This window comes from Typha latifolia, chromosome 4 (genome assembly GCF_019914945.1).
Source record: "Typha latifolia isolate L0001 chromosome 4, TyphaL0001v2, whole genome shotgun sequence".
In the NCBI taxonomy this organism is placed as follows: domain Eukaryota; kingdom Viridiplantae; phylum Streptophyta; class Magnoliopsida; order Poales; family Typhaceae; genus Typha; species Typha latifolia.
In genome coordinates this window covers 1,505,526-1,524,695 of record NC_133089.1, presented here as the reverse complement: position 1 = coordinate 1,524,695, position 19,170 = coordinate 1,505,526, and the positions used below count along the sequence as shown (strand labels likewise).

The 19,170-nt window shown below is 36.5% G+C and overlaps 1 protein-coding gene across 1 annotated transcript; it reads left to right on the top strand.

The window, feature by feature from the left end:
- The first annotated feature begins 61 nt into the window (after positions 1–61).
- On the top strand, positions 62–17,696 carry LOC140786356 (uncharacterized). The gene is made up of 22 exons (XM_073134720.1): positions 62–128; positions 221–466; positions 558–642; positions 1,916–1,955; positions 2,056–2,304; positions 3,022–3,121; positions 3,200–3,274; positions 4,442–4,540; positions 4,832–4,948; positions 5,034–5,149; positions 5,266–5,365; positions 6,383–6,741; positions 7,428–7,758; positions 8,120–8,340; positions 8,745–8,963; positions 9,689–9,875; positions 12,049–12,299; positions 14,259–14,351; positions 14,435–14,536; positions 14,675–15,035; positions 16,017–16,154; positions 16,838–17,696. The coding sequence occupies exons 2-22, from the start codon at positions 335–337 to the stop codon at positions 17,408–17,410; spliced, it is 3,948 nt and encodes a 1,315-aa protein (XP_072990821.1). The 5' UTR covers positions 62–128; positions 221–334; the 3' UTR covers positions 17,411–17,696.
- The last annotated feature ends 1,474 nt before the right edge of the window (positions 17,697–19,170 follow it).

The window sequence follows — 19,170 nt, the reverse complement described above, 5'->3', positions numbered from 1 at the left end:
AATTTTTGCGTAAAACCCTCTATTTTAATCACCCTGGGCTTTTGTTTGGTGGGCTAACCTTCTAAAATTAGCCGCAGCCCATTAAGAGATCTGGAATTCGAGCTCACCGACCTCGCCTTTGGATTTCGGTAAGCTTTCTCCCTTTACTTCTCTTTTTCTTCTTCAGATCTCCTTCGGACTTCCATTAATGGAGGGCTTGCTTCGATCTTCCTTCGTTCAGAGATCCAAGATCCTCGCATCTATCTCCCCTATCTGATCTCCATCACGCTCTTCGCTAGTCTTCTTCTTCTTCTTGGAGAGATCGGTGAGGTAAGGAAGTAAACGAGGGGAAGAGATGCTTCGATTGAGAGCATTTCGCCCTACGAGCGGCAAGATTGTCAAGCTCCAGATCCACCCCACGCATCCATGGCTCGTCGCCGCCGACGACTCCGATCACGTCTCCGTGTGGAATTGGGAGCACCGCCAGGTCCCGGTTTCTCCAAGATTCGCTCGATCTTTCGTTGTTTGTTATATGTTGTTTTATATATTGATCTATTTTGGGTGTTCGAATTCGTTAGGTGATATATGAGCTGAAAGCGGGCGGTGTTGATGAGAGGCGGTTGGTCGGAGCGAAGCTAGAGAAGCTCGCCGAAGGAGAATCCGGTACAGATTTGACTATATTTGGTTGTTGTATTTTAAGAAATTTATCTTTTCTGCCTGTTTCTGAAATTTGAATGTAAGAACTGTGCTATCGCCAGTTTCTTGTAATTGTTGGCTTATTACATGCGTCAATTTCGTCAGAAGTATCGTAAAGGAAGTATATATTTGGTCTGAGATATATGGTGATTTAATCATCTTGTTTCTTTCGTAATTTCGAGAAATGCCATTTGTTTCCTCTCTGCAACAACATAGAAACCAAAACGAAGCAAAGATCCCTCACATCTAATACACTCATAATTTAAGCAAAAACATAGGTGCCCTGAATAAGGATAATTACTACACTGCCTTCAAAATTCAAATCACTATGTTGAAGTCAACTCGGTACCTCGATGTCTCTCTAATTGCCTACTAACCCTTAAGGTGGGAAGATGCACTATCGCACCCCCTCTTCTCTTTGAGTAAAAGTCTTAAGGCTCAATTTCATTTCGAAACAAAAAGAGAAAACAAACCCTACCCTATCTAGAGATAGAGACAAGTAAGCTGTTTAGGACTATCATACCCCCTCGATAGCCTCCATTGCAGCACTTGCCACTAGATTTGTTGTACTGGGCTCCATTGTGTGTCATATCTGCTGCCATAGCTGACCCTAATATCAACGGAACCCTATGTTGCCATTTCCTTGGGCCTAGGCGTTGTTGAAAATGATGATCATCCTGTTGAGGTTCTTGCCATTCATACTATTGGTGGCCTTGCTTGACTGAGCTCATTGGTGAAGTGATGAAACCGAGCCTCCATGACATTCCCATTTGTCAAGCAATGGTAACAATGTTCTTTAGGATTTGAGGCCTTCTTCAGGGAATGCTTGTCAGGACCTTGCAAGGCCACCATTGAAGCAGCGGTGCATGAGTTCATGAGTTATAATCAAATGGAAGGTTTGGAATTCTTCATCTGACAAGAGAGAGAAGAAACAAGTTACATCTATGATCACACTGCAGTATGTTGGCTAATTGTACTACAGTGCAGTCAACCTGTTACATAGGGTGTTGTGAAAGGATAGCGTAATTGGGGTTATGGTTTCGTGATGAAATCATATTTTTTTGCCTCGCTGTTATTGCGTTGAGATATCAAGCCAGCTCTTGAAATATGATGTTATGACCTTGCTCCTTCATATGGTTCTTCCCACTGTTGTATTGGGCTACTTCTATTCTATTTTGACTTTCTGAATTAAGATAGATGGGCCTTTTTTTCCCTGATTTTGTGCCTGCATGTCTTACAGATCTCAGAGGAAAACCCACAGAGGCCATCAAAGGAGGAAGGTAAATAGTTTGAAGAATTTGTAATCTTTTGATGTCAATTATACTGGATTTGGCAGCCTTACCGAGCCCAAAAATGGGTCAATTTTTTTTTCTTTTTAAGTGTAAAGCAGGTTAGCTTCTATGATGATGATGTTCGTTTCTGGCAACATTGGCGCAATCGTGCTGCAGCTGCAGAGGCGCCAGCTGCAGTCAATCAAAATTCTTCTGCTTTTAGTTCCCCTGCCCCATCCACTAGAGGAAGGCATTTTCTTGTCATTTGTTGTGAAAACAAAGCGATATTTCTAGACTTGGTCACCATGCGGGGACGAGATGTTCCTAAGCAGGAGCTTGACAACAAGTCTCTTCTTTGGTATGTAACCTTTGATTTTTTCTTTCTGCTTATCTTATAAGTTCTTGTAACTTGTATTCCCTAGATGATGTAAAAACTACCGTCACTGTTACTATTCAATCATTGCAATAAATTTTTGTTTCATTTTGTTTATCATTAAATTCCAATCTTTCAAATTTACTCAAAATTTGAATATGAAATTTGCATTGCTCTTCCATATGAATGATTGATAGGTAGATTGATATGATCTTCCTACAATTTATTACCAATTTTGCAGAGTTTCCCTAACTTTCTCATACTCCCATTTTGGGCTTAAGAAAAAGAAAATTAGGATAATTTAGTGAGGTGAACCAGAAAAGGGTCGGTTTACATGATCTTCCCTTTGCTCACCAATTTCATAATTTTCAGATAATCTTCTCCTCTTTTTTTTCAATTTGGGCTTCAAAAGGGAATCTTTATCTAATTTGAACTTAATATTTTGGCAAATTTTCCTCACTCTTCTGGATAGTAGATTGACATTTCCCAGCATTCCCTACCTGAAATAATTGAAGAATGAATGGTTTATTATATTTTAGGTCCAGACTAAGGTTTCTGCTAGTGCCAGCTGAAACCATATTGGCACCATATGTGCCACCCCATGCCAATTTTTCCTTGTTTTAACAATTGACTTTTGAATCCTGCTTTAGTATTGGTCTATGTGGTTCACTATGTATACTCAACCTTGTACTGCTGTTGCAGTATGGAATTCCTCTCTAAATCTGCTGCTGGTGATGGCCCTCTTGTTGCCTTTGGTGGTTCGGATGGTGTAATAAGAGTTCTTTCAATGATAACATGGAAGGTTTTGGCTACTTCCCTTTTGTCTCTTTGTAATGCCTATTGGAAATTTTTAGATGACAGCTGGAGTCGTTCTTTGCAGCTTGTTCGAAGGTATACTGGTGGTCATAAAGGGTCAATATCTACCTTGATGACATTCATAGCATCTAGTGGTGAGGTAACTTTTTTCTCATTTACTCATTGAACCACAAACAGGAAGTTATTCAACATGATTTGTAATTCTTCTCTACTTATATGTGCTGCTACATCATATATTAAGATATGGTTGTCTTATATCTTTGATAGGATAGCTATGGCTAATCTTCTCCATATTTTTTCATTATAGATATATAACATGCATAAGATTTTCCTTATATTGTGTGATACTTGATGCCATAGTTGTATTTTGCAATGTCTATTGAGATATAATCTGATCAAATCCTTAAGGAGATCAGGTGTTATGGTACTTATATATTAATTTAGATTAATTTTTCATCAAATACTTCTTGTTTTGTTTCACATGATGAGAGTATCAAACTTTGATCCGAATTTGTAAGAAATGGGAAAGTTAAAAGGGTATATCCAGTTAAACTACTTACTTTAACTTGTCCATGTCCTGATATTTCAGACTGGAAAAGTGGACATTTCCACAATTTTCTGATATAACATTTAATCCCTCTAATGAGCATATTGCAGTTAGAGAACTAAGTGGTTGAATCTTAGCCACATTGTACACAATGTGGGGGTATAGTCATGGCCACCATCTCGACTTGAGGGTCTCTCTTATTTAATATGGCACAATATACCCAAAAAAACAGGGTCATTCTTATCTTGTTATTATGAATATCTCTGTACGGTTCCAAATTCCTATAGTTTGGAATAAACAAGGAAAATGTAGGACAATCATATTTTTGACATTGATTAGCTGGAGCCCTAATAGCTGGAACTATAGGTTTTGTTGTTGTTGTATATTTTTGACTTTGATATGTGAATTGAGTTTTATGAATGAAATTGTTACAGAAATCTGTTTTCGTTCTCTTTTCTTTGAAATCAGCAATGCACCATATTTTTAGTACTGCAGTGGACCTTATTTTGAAATACGTTGTATCTTGTGTCTTTGTGTGCATATAACCTATTCTTTTGGTAAAAGCATATGCTTAATTTGATATGGAGCTTCTAAAATATAGCCCTCTGAAGTTATTTGCTGTAAGAGTGCCACATTCATCACCCCCCTACAATTCCGGCTATGTAATTTTCATTAGATTAATTATAGCATATGTCTTCTATGCCTATTAGGTTTATTTCTGGGTTAATATGGGATTTGTATCATTGGTTGTGACTTCAGGCACTCTTAATTTCTGGTGGTAGTGATGGTCTGCTGATAATTTGGAGCGCTGACCACATTCATGACTCACGTGAACTTGTGCCGAAGCTGAGTTGGAAGGTGGCTGAACTTTCGAACTTTTGTTTCCTCATTCAATTGTAATGTAAATTGCACCTAGGTTTTTCTTTCCTCAGCATTACTGTTTTATGTCCTTTTTTTTCTTTTCTTTTTTGATTTAATGTTTTGCACTGGAATGTTTTCTTACTTTAAGTGATGCGTCATTTATTCCTTATCATGATCTTGGCATCCTTTTGCAACATATATGTGCATCTAGTGTCTGCATCATGCCAATACATTATAGATGCAGTCTGATGAAATTCATATTCTTCTTCTTTGGCAACTTCTCTCTAGGCTCACGATGGAGGTGTTGTCGCTGTTGAACTTTCAAGGGTGATGGGAACTGCTCCACAACTCATTACTATAGGTGCTGATAAAACTTTAGCTATCTGGGACACTATGACATTCAAGGTATTGTATATTTCTTTGTTTTATGTAATTGCTTGTTACTTTCCTTTTGTGGGGTTCTAGACATCATTATCATTTTTTTTTGTAGGAAATAAGACGAATTAAACCAGTATCTAAACTTGCTTGTCATAGTGTGACATCTTGGTGTCATCCTCGGGCTCCAAACCTTGATATCCTTACTTGTGTTAAGGATTCCCATATATGGTACAGTATCTTCTTTTATGTTCCAGATTCTCCACATAAAGTACAAATATATGTAATACTTTTATTGTGGTCTGGGATATCCTGACTTGTAATAATTTCTTTTGGTTCTATGACAGGGCTATTGAACATCCGACATATTCTGCTTTAACCAGACCTCTATGTGAATTATCATCACTTGTTCCTCCACAAGTTCTTGCACCTAACAAGAAACTCAGGGTATGTTTTCAATTTGTGTTTTATGGTTGGAAATGATGTAATTTTGTCGATTCTTTATTCAAGATATAGTTGTTGATAAACTTTTCGCTGGACCTAGGTGATCTGACTGATGCACATAAATATTAAAAGATGAGCAAACTTTCACTTAGATGAGAAGTACTGACTGAAACATATGAGAACTAAGGCCGAAACTCATTATTTAGGAGTGAAACAGTAAGATCTCTAATTTTAGCCTTGGTTTCGGACCATTATAGGCTGAAAAAGATCCTTTTCAGCCCAAACTTTCCATTTACTTCTGGGATAAAAAACAAAACCAACCTAAACCAAAGTCAAAACTCAGAACCGTGAACATAAGGTATATATTATTCTTTTCACTCTCCATTTGCTTAGTACATTGACTGCATATCCCATATGAAGGATCAAATCTGCCAACTCTCTCTCTCTCTCTCTCTCTCTCTCTCTCTCTCTCTCTGTGCGCGCGTGTGTGCAAGGAGGGGAAAACTATTGCTTCTTAATAAGTCTAGTTTGGGCTATCTCCTAAGCCAAAATTTTCTTTTGCTAAAACAAATTGGAGATTACTGAAAGTTATACTTTTGGTTTTGTGCTGCCGTTAACGAAGTGAATGTACTATTTCCAGAGAATGTTTCTACCTATCAATTTTGTATCATATGCCATGAATTTAAATTTAATGCATATGGCATGGATTTAAACTAAGAGTTTTGCAGACATTTATATGAGGCTTAAAATACTCTTGAATCTATAATGCATTATGGATCTTAAACTAATTTTGTTGGTTTTGTATACCAGAAGATTGTGCATACATTTTTTAATTGTGCATAATTTTCACGCTTCTGTTTAAGGATATCTTAAAAAATGGAACTTCTCCGGGAATCTTAAAACTTTCTTTTCCTTTAGGAAGAGATGCTTGTTCTTATTCATTATCTAATGGAGCTGGCATACTCTTTTGTTTTTTTCCTAAAGTATGGCACCTTTGTTAAATATTGGGTTTTAATCTAGGTTTATTGCATGGTCGCACATCCATTACAACCACATCTTGTTGCCACCGGAACCAATATTGGGATTATTTTAAGCGAGTTTGATCCTAGGGCACTTCCAGCAGTGGCTCCTCTACCTACACCAGCAGGAAGCAGGGAACACTCTGCTGTATATATCGTTGAAAGGGAACTTAAGTTACTCAATTTTCAATTGTCAACCACAGCAAATCCATCACTTGGGAGTACTGGTGCCATATCTGAAACAGGAAGAACAAGGACAGAGTCGACAGAACTACTAGTTGTAAAGCAGACAAAGAAGCACATCAGTACACCTGCACCACATGATTCATATTCCATGCTATCTGTTAGCAGTTCTGGAAAGTAAGTTATATATTAGCATGCTACTGTAACTCACATAACATGAGATTACAAGGGGACAAATTTGGACTGATTTCATCCTGTTGCTTGTTATTGAAGACTTGCAATTATCTGCTCTTTTACAATATGTTAATAACTTAGGACCTATTGTTTTACACGGTCCATTATGGGCGTAACTATATAGTTGTGTATATCAGTAGATGGTGATACATTAGTTCTTGTGAAGATATTTTCATTCTTCTTGGTTCATATTCACATATCAAATTTTGTTTGTAAATATGGTAATCCAACAACACTTTTTTGTGCTTTACCTTTTTTAGGAAGCTTTAGTAATGATGCAGGCCAAACAATCATGAGGCTTCAACACACACATGACCTTGGAGGTGCAATGAAATATACAGTTATAAGTTTTTGCTTCCGTAGAAGTTGACCATCTAAAGATGAATTGTCGAACTGATTGCTCATCCATATTCTTTAATGTTCAGATACTAAGTTGTATGATCACATGCTGCAGGCTTATAGGATACTTTATTCAACCTGTTGTTCCAACTCATTTTTTATTTTAATTATGTGGAGCCTTGTCCTTTAACCCATTTTGGAATTTTTGTTATTAAGAATGTAAACTAGATATTTAAGAGGTTGGAATAGGATCTAATTATTTCCCGTCATTTATCTGCTTTCTCTCGCAGGTATGTTGCAGTCGTATGGCCCGACATTCCTTCTTTTGCAGTTTACAGGGCCAATGATTGGTCAGTTGTTGATTCAGGCACTGGGAGGCTTTTTGCCTGGGACACATGTCGTGACCGATATGCTTTGGTAGAGACTTCTTTGCCTCCGAGAGTATCACTTGTTGTGAAAGGTGGTTCATCGAAGAAAGCAAAAGAAGCAGCTGCTGCGGCAGCTCAAGCAGCAGCAGCTGCTGCTGCTAGTGCAGCTTCGGCAACCGTACAAGTGCGGATCTTACTGGATGATGGGACTTCACATGTTTTGCAGAGGTCAATTGATGGGCGTAGCGAACCAGTAAGTAATTATGCCTTGCTTACTGATTTTATAATATATCCTTTATTTTAGATTAAAAGTAACATTGATACACAACTGTTACATGCTTGTAAGCTATATTGATTGATTTGCAAACATGATGTCTCAATTTTGATTTCACTTCATTTTATAGTTCCATCCTTCAATTTGTAACATCTCAATATGGCTTTGCTCTACGTGTTTTAATTTGTATGTTGCCATAGTAATTCATCTGTCTTTTGTACTGCTTTGATTAACACCTGAAATGTAAAATTGTGGAGATTTTCCCTCGGCGAATTATTTTTAAAAGAACCTCAAAATGCTTGGTTATACTCTAAGTTATTGCAACCACTTTTTCTGGAAGGTTATTGGCTTGCATGGAGGTGCATTATTAGGTGTTGCATACCGGACATCACGGAGGATTAACCCTGTGGCTGCAACAGCTATATCATCAATTAATACAATGCCATTATCTGGCTTTGGTAGTAGTGGAGCTCTTTCATCTTTTGCTGCTTCTGATGATCCTTTTTCCTCCAATAAATCTTCCACTTCTGAGGCAGCACCTCAAAATTTCCAGTTATACAGGTATCAGAGAATGAATCTTGCTGTACTTGCTGTACTTTTGTTTTGGGTATTAAAGCAACTTATTGAACCATCAAGTAAATACACGAACTTTATGTAGTCTGTACAAGATTTATGAGTTCAATAATTGGAAGTTGACCTCATTAGTCCCAACTGTCTTCTGTTTCTTAATTTGTTACATCCTCTGGTAACTCCTAGTGCAGATCCATAATTTGTATCGCTCGAAACATGAATTCATACTCCTAGTGCATAGTGTTAAAGTTTCACTTATCTTGTACTTAGTGATTCCTGTTTAAGTTGATGCTACTATAAGTGTCGGATATTAAGATCCAACATATTGATCTTTTGCACAAGTTGTTCGAGCTCTTATTTTGACCTCTATGTTAAGTAATATTTCATCATTGCAGTTGGGAAAGCTATCAACCTGTAAGTGGCCTTCTTGCTCAACCAGAGTGGACTGCATGGGACCAAACTGTTGAGTATTGTGCTTTTGCTTACCATCAGTACATCGTCATTTCTTCCTTGCGCCCTCAATATAGGTATCTTGGAGATGTTTCCATTCCCTTTGCTACGGGTGCAGTTTGGCATCGCAGGCAGTTGTTTGTCGCTACACCAACTACCATCGAGTAAGATGCAAAATATTTCTCCAAATGTGTTATGATTTTATAGAGTACAAATTGCTTCATGAATTCAATTGCAGTATTTCTTTTTTGCCCACGGTGAATGTAGACATGATAATTTTGTGTTCCCCTTCTACCTTGGGGTGATGGAATATCATAGAAGTATAAAACTATCTTTGTAAGAGACATGCTAAAGCATGGTTGCATATATGTACAGTACAATAATCTATATAATGTTCAGAACTTCAGATTAGGAAAGAAATAAATCAAGTAACAAAAGCAAAACAAGTGTAAAATCAGGGATTGGAAGTCTCACTATATGTACAATAGGATCTCCTTCAAATTGAAGATTAGTTAAGTGACTAAGTTATTTTAGATGTAAAATCCTGAGATAAGACAGTGAAAAAACGGTGACTGACGAGAGGAGTTATGTATTAAGAATAAAGTAGATAAGGAAGGATGAAGAAGAAGAAGAACAGACTTTTCTTCTCACATGACTTGATAGTTTCCTTCTCTGCAAATGAAGTTAACCCTCTAGGAAACAATAAAATGCGCTTCATAATTGAAATAATTTAAGTTACTTTTTCATCACCTTCACCTTGTAGATAAGCTAAAGATGTTTAGAAGCATGGAGGCTTCAATGATTTAACTAGAATTTGCAATTAAGGTATCTATTTTGCAGGTCATCTGTATTCATACCTTTACATTTGCTAATCATAACACTTTGTTAGGTGTGTTTTTGTGGATGCTGGAGTTGCACCTATTGATATTGAAACAAGGAGGAGAAAGGAAGAAATGAAAATGAGAGAAGCTCAAAGTAGGGCAGTCTCTGAGCATGGGGAATTGGCACTTATTACAGTTGATAACCCACAGGTGGCCACAAGTGAAAGAATCTCATTAAGGCCTCCAATGCTGCAGGTATCATTATTGAATATCTGTTCCTATTTTTTGGGTCATCATTCAATGTTATGAGTGTATTTTCATTTTGTATTAGCATAAGCACACCTTGTTTCTTGAAGAATTGTCTCTTATCCATTGTTATGATCATTGTTCATGTGCATATATGATGAAAATGTACTATTATATAATATCTGCATACTCAATGTATTTAGGGATGCAAAAGGTGTCCAGTCATGATTTTGACATATGAAAATTTTGCTGAAGTGGAAAACTATAAAATCAGGAAACAATCTTAGACAGAGTTAGGGATGGGCTCAGCGAACTATAGCAGTCTCAACAATTTGGGGTTTTGACTTATGTCGTCTAGGGATGAAGAAATATGCCGATACGAAAAATATAAGGAGATATTTAGATCCACCTCCAGGGAGAAAAGATAGGACCTATGTGAATCCCTTTATCTGCCTCCAAATACTATTTTTATACTAGGATGGCTAGATACATATAAAAGATAGAAGATAATCCATGAAGTTGTGGGGGAAAGAAAATTAGACCTACATAGATTGTGGGGGACAAATAAAGCGTGGAATCCATCACAAAAAAGAGAAGAAGAAAGTAAAAGAAGACGGAGGAGAAGGGGGAAAGGGATAAATGTGAAATCCTCCATAAAAGATTATTTCTCAAATTTTTATCTTTTTCATCACCTCTATATATAGAGATGATGAGATTACATCAAATCATAAATTGATCTTACACAGATCTTTCCCAATCTAATATATAACTAAATTGGATCCTTTTAACTTAAAATATAATCAAATCTTAACAAACTTTTATTAAAACAAATTAACAATCAAATCTCCTAGATTTTTAGGAGTTTTAATTAAGTTGGACACTTTTAAGTCAAATAAAATTTTTTAAATAAAATACATCCGAAAATAAAATTAAATGAAAACCTAATTCCCATTATTCACTTTTGTTGCTCAAATCTTGTCTCGACATTATCTTCATATTCTGTATTTTCAGAACTTTCTTCATAAGATAATTTGATTATTATACACTCGATTTTGATATTTGAAAAATTAATTTTCTTCGTGATCGGATCCATTGGATCCGAACTTGCTCTGATACCAAATTGATATGTCCTAGGGATGAATAAACATATTGATATAGAAAAGATAAAGAGGTACCTAGATCCACCCATAAGGAGAAAAGAGCAAGGTGATCCACTCTTCTGCATAAAGATGTCAAAGTGCGAGTTATGCAGCATGAGCAAAACTATCTCCCATTAGTGGTTTCTACACAATACCATCCTTATAGTTTTTGGTTCATCAAAGGAGATGGAAGTTTAGGGCTTATGTAAATCTCTTTATCTGCCTCCGAGTATCATTTTCATACTAGCATGGCTAGATACATAGAAAAAATAGAAGATAATCTATCAAGCCGTGGGGGAAAGAAAATCAAACTCACATAAATCGTAAGGGACAAATGAAGCGTGAAAAAAGATAATCTACCAAGTTGTGGGGGAAAGAAAATTAAACCCACATAGATCATGAGGGATAAATGAAGCATGAAATTCACTACAAAATAGAGAAAAAGGGAAGAGGGATAAATATGAAATCTTCTACAAAAGATTATTTCTCAAATTTTCATCTTTTTTATAGAGATGATGAGATTACATCAAATCATAAATCGATCTCATTCAGATCTTTTCTAATATAATAGATAACTAAATGGGAATCTTTTAACTTAAAAAACAATCAAATTCTTACAAACATATCTTAAAACAAACTAATAATTAAATCTCCGAGATTTTTAGGAGTTTTAACTAAATTGGACACTCTAAAATCAAATCAAAATTTTTAAATAAACATACATCCGAAGATAAAAATTAAATGAGAATTTAATTCCCATCATTGACTATACAGATCTTCGGCACTATTTAATGTTTGTAAGATTTTTCTTAAATCCAGTGTAGTTGTGTCCTTCTTACTATGCCCAAAACAATTATGTCCCTTCCCTTTCTCTGGTTACCCTTAAGCTAGTAATCACTTTTTTGGGGATTTGGTTTCCAATATATGTTCAGCAATCCCAATTCACTAGTAATTTGAATATAAAGAAGATATAGTTGTTAACCACCTTCTCCATTATTTGGTGTAATTAAAATCTATACATTTATGCTTTTAAAATTTTCCAGGTTGTGCGTTTAGCCTCCTTTCAGCATGCCCCCTCTATACCTCCATTCATAACATTGCCGAAACAGTCAAAGGTTGATGGGGAAGATACAGTTAAGCAGAAAGAGATGGAAGAGAGAAAGGATAATGAAGTTGCTGTTGCTGGAGGAGGGGTAGCTGTGGCTGTGACTCGCTTTCCTCCTGAACAGAAACGTCCTATTGGACCTCTTGTTGTGGTAGGTGTCAGAGATGGTGTTCTTTGGCTCATTGACAGGTAATCAATCTCAACTGGCACGTTCTAATTCAACATTGGCATCTTAATCTGAGGTAGTAAATGAGTGTAAATGGAATTCGGGTTTATAAAGGGTCCACAGCATCTAGATGCTAGGCAAGTATATAGGTAGAGTCAGAGGTCAAGGTGTACATGAAGAAATAAGAAACTATGGAAATACTAACTCTGAAGAACTCCAAATGATATATGTATGTAAACTTAGCCGAAGTAAAAAATCTGTAGCTCATTATGATCTGTCAATTTGGTAGAATCTTATTTATACCTCGCCAATCTAGAGATGCAAAAAAAAAGGAGAGAGAGATATGCAAAGGCCTATTGCTAGCAGCTCTTGCCTGAGGCATTCACCTAACACTCATGGTATCAGGTTTTGTAAACAATGTTTGAATAGTGTTCTTGTTCAAGTTCAAGGTTGCCTTGGTCAGAAATAGTGAAGTAATTAAGGACCTTTAATTGATGCACGTAGTTTGGATAGATTGGTGGAATGATAGAATATTTCATGTTTCTAGTCACGAGTGTGTAGAGTTGAACTTGTAACGTTAGAACTATCCTGTTCCCTTTGATGATTTCATTGTGTGAATAGAAGTATCTAAATATGAGGTTGTGTGATTCAACTTTAATCCTTATTTTGATTTATCTTGCTCTTAAAAGTTACCAGTACTCATTGTCATTACCAAATAGAAGCCTGTGAAGGCTGAATGATCATGATCAATGGTGTTTTTTTTTCAGTACTGGATTTTCTGTTTATATTGCTCTTAAAATTAAAAATGGATAATTCCATTTGGACCCCCCTAAATTATTACCATTTCCATGTACACCTCCCATGAACTATTTTTGGCTACACATAGACCTTAAACTATTAGAAACCTTTGACCCGTCTAATGCCATTAACGAAAAGCCCCTCTACTAATAATGGTATTTTGGTACATAAACATTTCTTTTTCTATTTCCCCTTAAAAAAGAAGAGTGTAAAGTTCACAAATTTAATCGCATGTGAGTCGCAAGACAATTTATGGATAGTAAAGATAATAGAAAACTAATATAAAGGGGATTTGAGAGATTTTTAATAGTTTAAAGGATCTGTGTGTACCAAAAAAAAATTTAGAGAGTATATATAGGGTCTAAGTGGAATTATTGTAGCATTCCTCTATACATCATGCAGTATGATATGGTGGTACCTTTCCCAAACTAGCAGGCTTTTGATTAATTTTTGAAACTTAATCTGTTCAGGAAACCTTTGAGTTTTTTCTACATTTCCCAGGTTGGGTATGAACAACAACACATCTTATATTGATGTGTGCAAAATTAAAAGGAAACTTATGTTGTATGTCCACAACAGCTAGAACATCACGCATCATCTGGACACACAAAATCATGTATATAAATGATACTACTTCCATACATTAGTTCTTACACTTCAAGATGTTGATCTTATGTTTGAACCATGTTAATTATCAATTTATATATATTCTGAGACATCAATAACAATTTGGATTTATATACGCAAAAAGACGTAAGATATCAGATTTAGCTTTACATTCTTCAAATTATCATATTTCCCTCTTTAAGACCCAGGAATTCTGTAAAAAATGACACTTCTGTTTGAATAGTAAGGAAGATGTATAAATATTCCTTATGAGATTATTAAGAGGCATCTGTAGATTTTTGAAAACTTCAAATGACTAGCTAATATTTTCTCTGGTAGTGATCCTCTTATTCTAGCTTCTTCACAATTCCAGTTAATTATGGTTTCTCCTCGTTAATTCTGGCTTCCAACAATTTTCTTCTCGTTTCCATTGGCTCTTGTTGAACCGGTTAGATAATTTACTGAACATTCACAAGAATGACGACAGTAACTCAAATACCATTATAGATGAACTTGTACTAGAAACTAACTTTCCATTTATTATTTTGGGGAATAAGAGTGGTGATTTTTGGCTTCAGGTATATGAGTGCGCATGCCTTGTCCCTTAGCCATCCAGGTATTCGATGTCGGTGTCTTGCTGCTTATGGAGATGCAGTCAGTGCAGTGAAATGGTAATACCTTAAAGCATTCTGTAACTGGATAAATTTTTGAAGAAACCAGAAAGTTGTTTACATGTTTAACCCAACTTATGCAGGGCAAGTAGGCTTGGCAGAGAGCATCATGATGACTTGGCTCAGTTCATGCTTGGAATGGGATATGCAACTGAAGCTCTTCATTTACCTGGAATATCCAAGAGGTTGAGAATAAAGATATTGAACATATCTAATGTCCTTTCATGCTCTCAATTTAGTCAGATTTAAGAAAATGAACTGCAGTAATGGATTTAATAGTGAACAACACTTTGTGAATCTATGTTTCCACTGATGTTTTTCAGGTTAGAGTTTGACTTAGCCATGCAGAGCAATGACTTGAAAAGAGCACTTCAATGCTTGTTAACAATGAGCAATAGCCGGGATGTTGGTCAAGAAAATGTAGCTGCAGATATAACTGAGATTCTAAATTTAACAGCTGCTAAGCAAGAAAATCTTGTTGATGCTGTGCAAGGAATAGTGAAGTTTGTCAAAGAGTTTTTCAACCTTATAGACGCTGCAGATGCTACAGGACAAGCTGATATTGCACGCGAAGTTCTCAAGAGATTAGCTGCTGCAGGATCTGTGAAAGGTGCTTTGCATGGTCAAACTCTGAGAGGGCTCGCTCTGCGACTTGCAAATCATGGGGAGCTGACTAGACTTTCAGTATGTAACTTTTGATATTTTTATCTATTTTTTACAGTGTAAGTCATATGTTTGCTAACTTTACCCAATAACATTAAGCTAGCAAAACCTGCAAATCTAATTCTGCATTCAGATTTTCTGTCATTAAGGAGAAGCTGTTCTATCCTAGGCTAGGTTTGATATAAATATGAAGTAATCACCACTCGTTTAACAACTACTATACCAATTTTGAGGAACTGGTTTTAATAGTCAAACTTAGTGACATCTTGACCACAAAGATTCTTCTCGCCATTCTGAAGAATGAAGACACTTCTCTATCTGGCCTTCATGTAATTACATTATCTCTCCTAGAGTTGGAGTAAGCTAGAGAGCAGTACCCAATACCACAATAGGTACAAGTTCTCTAGTATGCAAAAGCAAGATAAATAGTCATCCATTTCCTTTTCCTTGTCTGAAGGGGACAAAGGAGGGAGAAGAGATACCAGATACTGCAGTAGGGTGAAGTCTTTAATATACAAAATTTGCACGATACATAGTGTTTTTTTTTCCTATCTGTAAAACCTGGATATCAAAGTCAAACTTCTGGATACTTGGAATAGTTTTTTCCTCTCTCTCTCTCTCTCTCTCTCTCTCTCTCTCATGCAGCAAAATGCAGCCCTTTTGAACTGAACTTCTGTAGCCTGTAAGCATTTCTCTTATCTTTTCATGCTAGATCATCCATTAATCTCTGCATAGAGTTTCTGGAGGATTTCTAGATTTTAAGCTTTAAACTGTGAACCACTTCCTCATGACACTATGAAAGTGCAATGTAAGTATGCAACTCTCTTAACTGTAATATCTCTTAATTACTTGACTTGGATCATGCCTTAACACTTGTTGCTTATGAGAGTGCAAGAGCACATAGTGTAAGCACATGGGATTGAAAACAGATGATTTGCCTCGAGATTTCATCTATGCTGGACCTTCTTAGTTACATACATAATGCTTTTATGCATCTTCCAGGGATTGGTGAACAATCTGATCGTGGCTGGTCATGGACGTGAGGCAGCATTTGCTGCTGCAGTTTTGGGAGATAATGCGCTAATGGAGAAGGCATGGCAGGATACTGGAATGCTTGCAGAGGCTGTTTTGCATGCACATGTAAGTGTCTTACTTTGGATTACTGGTGACACATACTCAAATATCAGTACCTAAAGGTTGAGTTCATTGGTAGATCTTTCAGTATATTCAGGTAGTAGACTTACCTTAACAATGTTAATTACCTCAAAATGCCTGCCAAGTGCACAATATGCTGTCCTACAAATGAATTCTTTTCTTCCCTTGATTTCTATTTATTACAAGATTCGAATCAAGATCTGATGTCTTTCTAATTACTTGAGCTTCAGTTTCTTGCTCTTAGTTACTTATACCTGAACGAGATTTCTCCTACACACAAGCGGATCATGTGGTCTCCAGTGGAGTGTCTAAACCATCAGGATTGTAATGTCTAAATCAGCTTAATCAATTCAATCCTTTCTGGCAAATTAGTCCTAAGTTCTTGCTACCCCTAGCTTGTCGGGGAGCATGATTGCAACGAGACCCTTGGCAAAATTCCCATCTAATCAGTATTTTATTAGAGATCTTACTCTCCTTGAACATGAATATTTCAGCATATCCGAATACTCTTATACTATTACCTTCAGGTTCTTCTCTTTTTCTTCCCCCATCTTAGTTGGGCAATGCAGAAATGCTACCACAAAATTCAAGAGATTGATGTTGTCATCTTGTATCCAAGCTATTTTTGTAACTAGAAGGGTGCTGACAAGTTTATTTCATCTGTTAAGGCCCATGGTCGCCCTTCGTTGAGGAATCTGGTCCAGGCATGGAACAAGATGTTACAGAAGGAGTTAGAACACACTCCATCTGTAAAAACCGATGCTGCTGCTGCATTTTTGGCCTCTCTCGAGGATCCAAAGCTCACAAGTTTGGGCGAAGCAGGAAAGAAGCCTCCTATAGAAATTCTTCCACCAGGGATGTCATCTCTTTCTGCAGCTCCGATTACTATTAAGAAGCCTCTCGCTTCTGCCGGTGTGCCACAGCTCCCTCCTGCTGCAGCACAGAATCCTCCTCTAAATGCTCAACAAGCCACAACTGCCACCTCACAGAGCACAACTGAGCAGCAGGTGGATAAGCCACTGATGCTGGAAGCACCGCCTCCTGCAGTAGAGCCAGCAAACACTCCAGCTGCAGAGACCGCTCAAGCTGCAGAAACCACTCAAGCTGCAGAGACTACTCAAGCCACGGAACCTACGAGCAGCCTCAATGCCGCTGATGCTGAGGGAACCAAGGCTTCACCTTCCTCAGAAGAAACAATTCCTGCAGAGGCACCGCCTCTCACGGAAACTGCTGCTGCATAGTACCTTTCTTCAATTCTTTTTTGTGGCATCCTATGTGTTATTTATTTGGTGCCTCAGTATTTTTGTTGCTGTGTAATTTTTCCATTTTCTATTCTTTTCTCGATTGTTTTTAATGAAACGACCACCTCACTGCTTAGGACTCGCCTTAGACAATGTAAACCTAGGTGCCTGCTGTAGTGTCTTGTCATGTTTCATCATTAAGGTCAGCCTTGAATTGTCAAACACATTGTACATGTTCCCTCATATTTGATGCGATAAAGCTATTTGGTTAACGAGTTCATGGGAACTACTGTCCATGGTAGTATTTATTTTATTTTTTGAGAGCACAAGAGTAGCAGCTACCATTTTATTGAGAACTGTTGCCGTGTTATAGATTTTTTATTTTTTTTTCTTTCTTTTTTTGAGAGAAGTGGTAGATTCTATTATTATTACAATATTCAGGTGCAGTTTGTCCAAACTGTATGGTTAATTTAGTGATGATACAAGTCATCTATTATCCAAGCTGGTTCTTTTATGGATATTGGATATATGATGCCATCATGGAATATGCTCTCTTATGTTATCCTGATTGGAAGATTTAGTTCAGATCGGGCGACCCATGTCAAAAGCAAAGCTTCAAGCTTGTCTGTCTGTGTGCTCTCCTCCACAGCCTTGAGTCTTTTCCCTTTCGGCTTTCATGACGCCTTTCTAAGTTTTGGTAGCAGTCTATCCTATAAGGGCTGAAATAAAATAATGGACTCAACCGTCATAAACAGTACAATTGTGCCATTAATTACTAACTACCAGCCACATCCCTGAGTCCCATCACATTTTGTTTCCATCAGAGGAGTCGTTGGATCCGCGAGAGCCGCAGAAATGATGTGGTTGCTCATTTGCCATGAATTATAATTTAAGAGGTTCTAAAGCTAAAGTGAAAAAAAAAAGGCCTTTCAGTGCATGAAGCTTCTACTTATGCGGAGTTTATAAAAGGGAGATGCGCTCAGCATAAGCTCTTGGATTAAAAAAAAATAAAAATAAATAAATATATATATATATATATATAATTATTAATTATTTTTTCAGATATTTTTATATATTTTTTTGTTACAATTTTCAAGCAGAGCGGCGGGAAATTAAGGTGATAAATTACCGTTCATGCAATCAGAAAATATAACCCGTTCTTTTGTTTGGTAACCTCACGTGGTCGTACTGTTTTCATAAAATACAAGTCAAATATTATTTTAATCAAGGCGTTCTCACTGAGTAGGGAATTCAAAGGATTACCCATATATCGTCAAACACCATTCTGATCATGTCGCAGTCGATCATTCACTAAATTAAATGCCTATACATTGATTAGTCTCTATGCGTAGAAGTCTTATCCATCTCTCATCCTTTCTGTGGTTGGAAGAGTACCTTAAGGATATTATCTTGCATCTTTTTGCACCAACAAATAAATAATAAAGGGGATGAAAGTGGTATCTGATGTGGAAATTAAAAAAAAGGTTCATGTAGCTAGAAAGGAAGGGAACTCTTTGTTGAGTTGACGTGGTAAACTTTGAATTTTCTTTTTTAAAACTTTTTTTTATGAAATTAAAACTTAAAAGTTTTATGAATAGCTAAGGATTTATTTGATTTTGAGGCTAAGTCTCGAACTTGATTAATAGTAAATTGATTAGGTATAGAATAAATAAAAAGATGTTTGATTAGAAATTTTCTCTAAACTCAAATTAAACGAGCTCTAAATTAAGAAGATGGACTTTTTGAGTTATGCTATAAAC

Excerpts from the sequence above, each read along its gene's own strand:
- LOC140786356 (XM_073134720.1), top strand. The coding sequence starts at position 335 with ATGCTTCGATTGAGAGCATTTCGCCCTACGAGCGGCAAGATTGTCAAG. Across the intron at positions 1,956-2,055 it reads GAGGCCATCAAAGGAGGAAG|TGTAAAGCAGGTTAGCTTCT; the intron begins GTAAATAGTTTG and ends TTTCTTTTTAAG. Across the intron at positions 3,122-3,199 it reads TTTCAATGATAACATGGAAG|CTTGTTCGAAGGTATACTGG; the intron begins GTTTTGGCTACT and ends CGTTCTTTGCAG.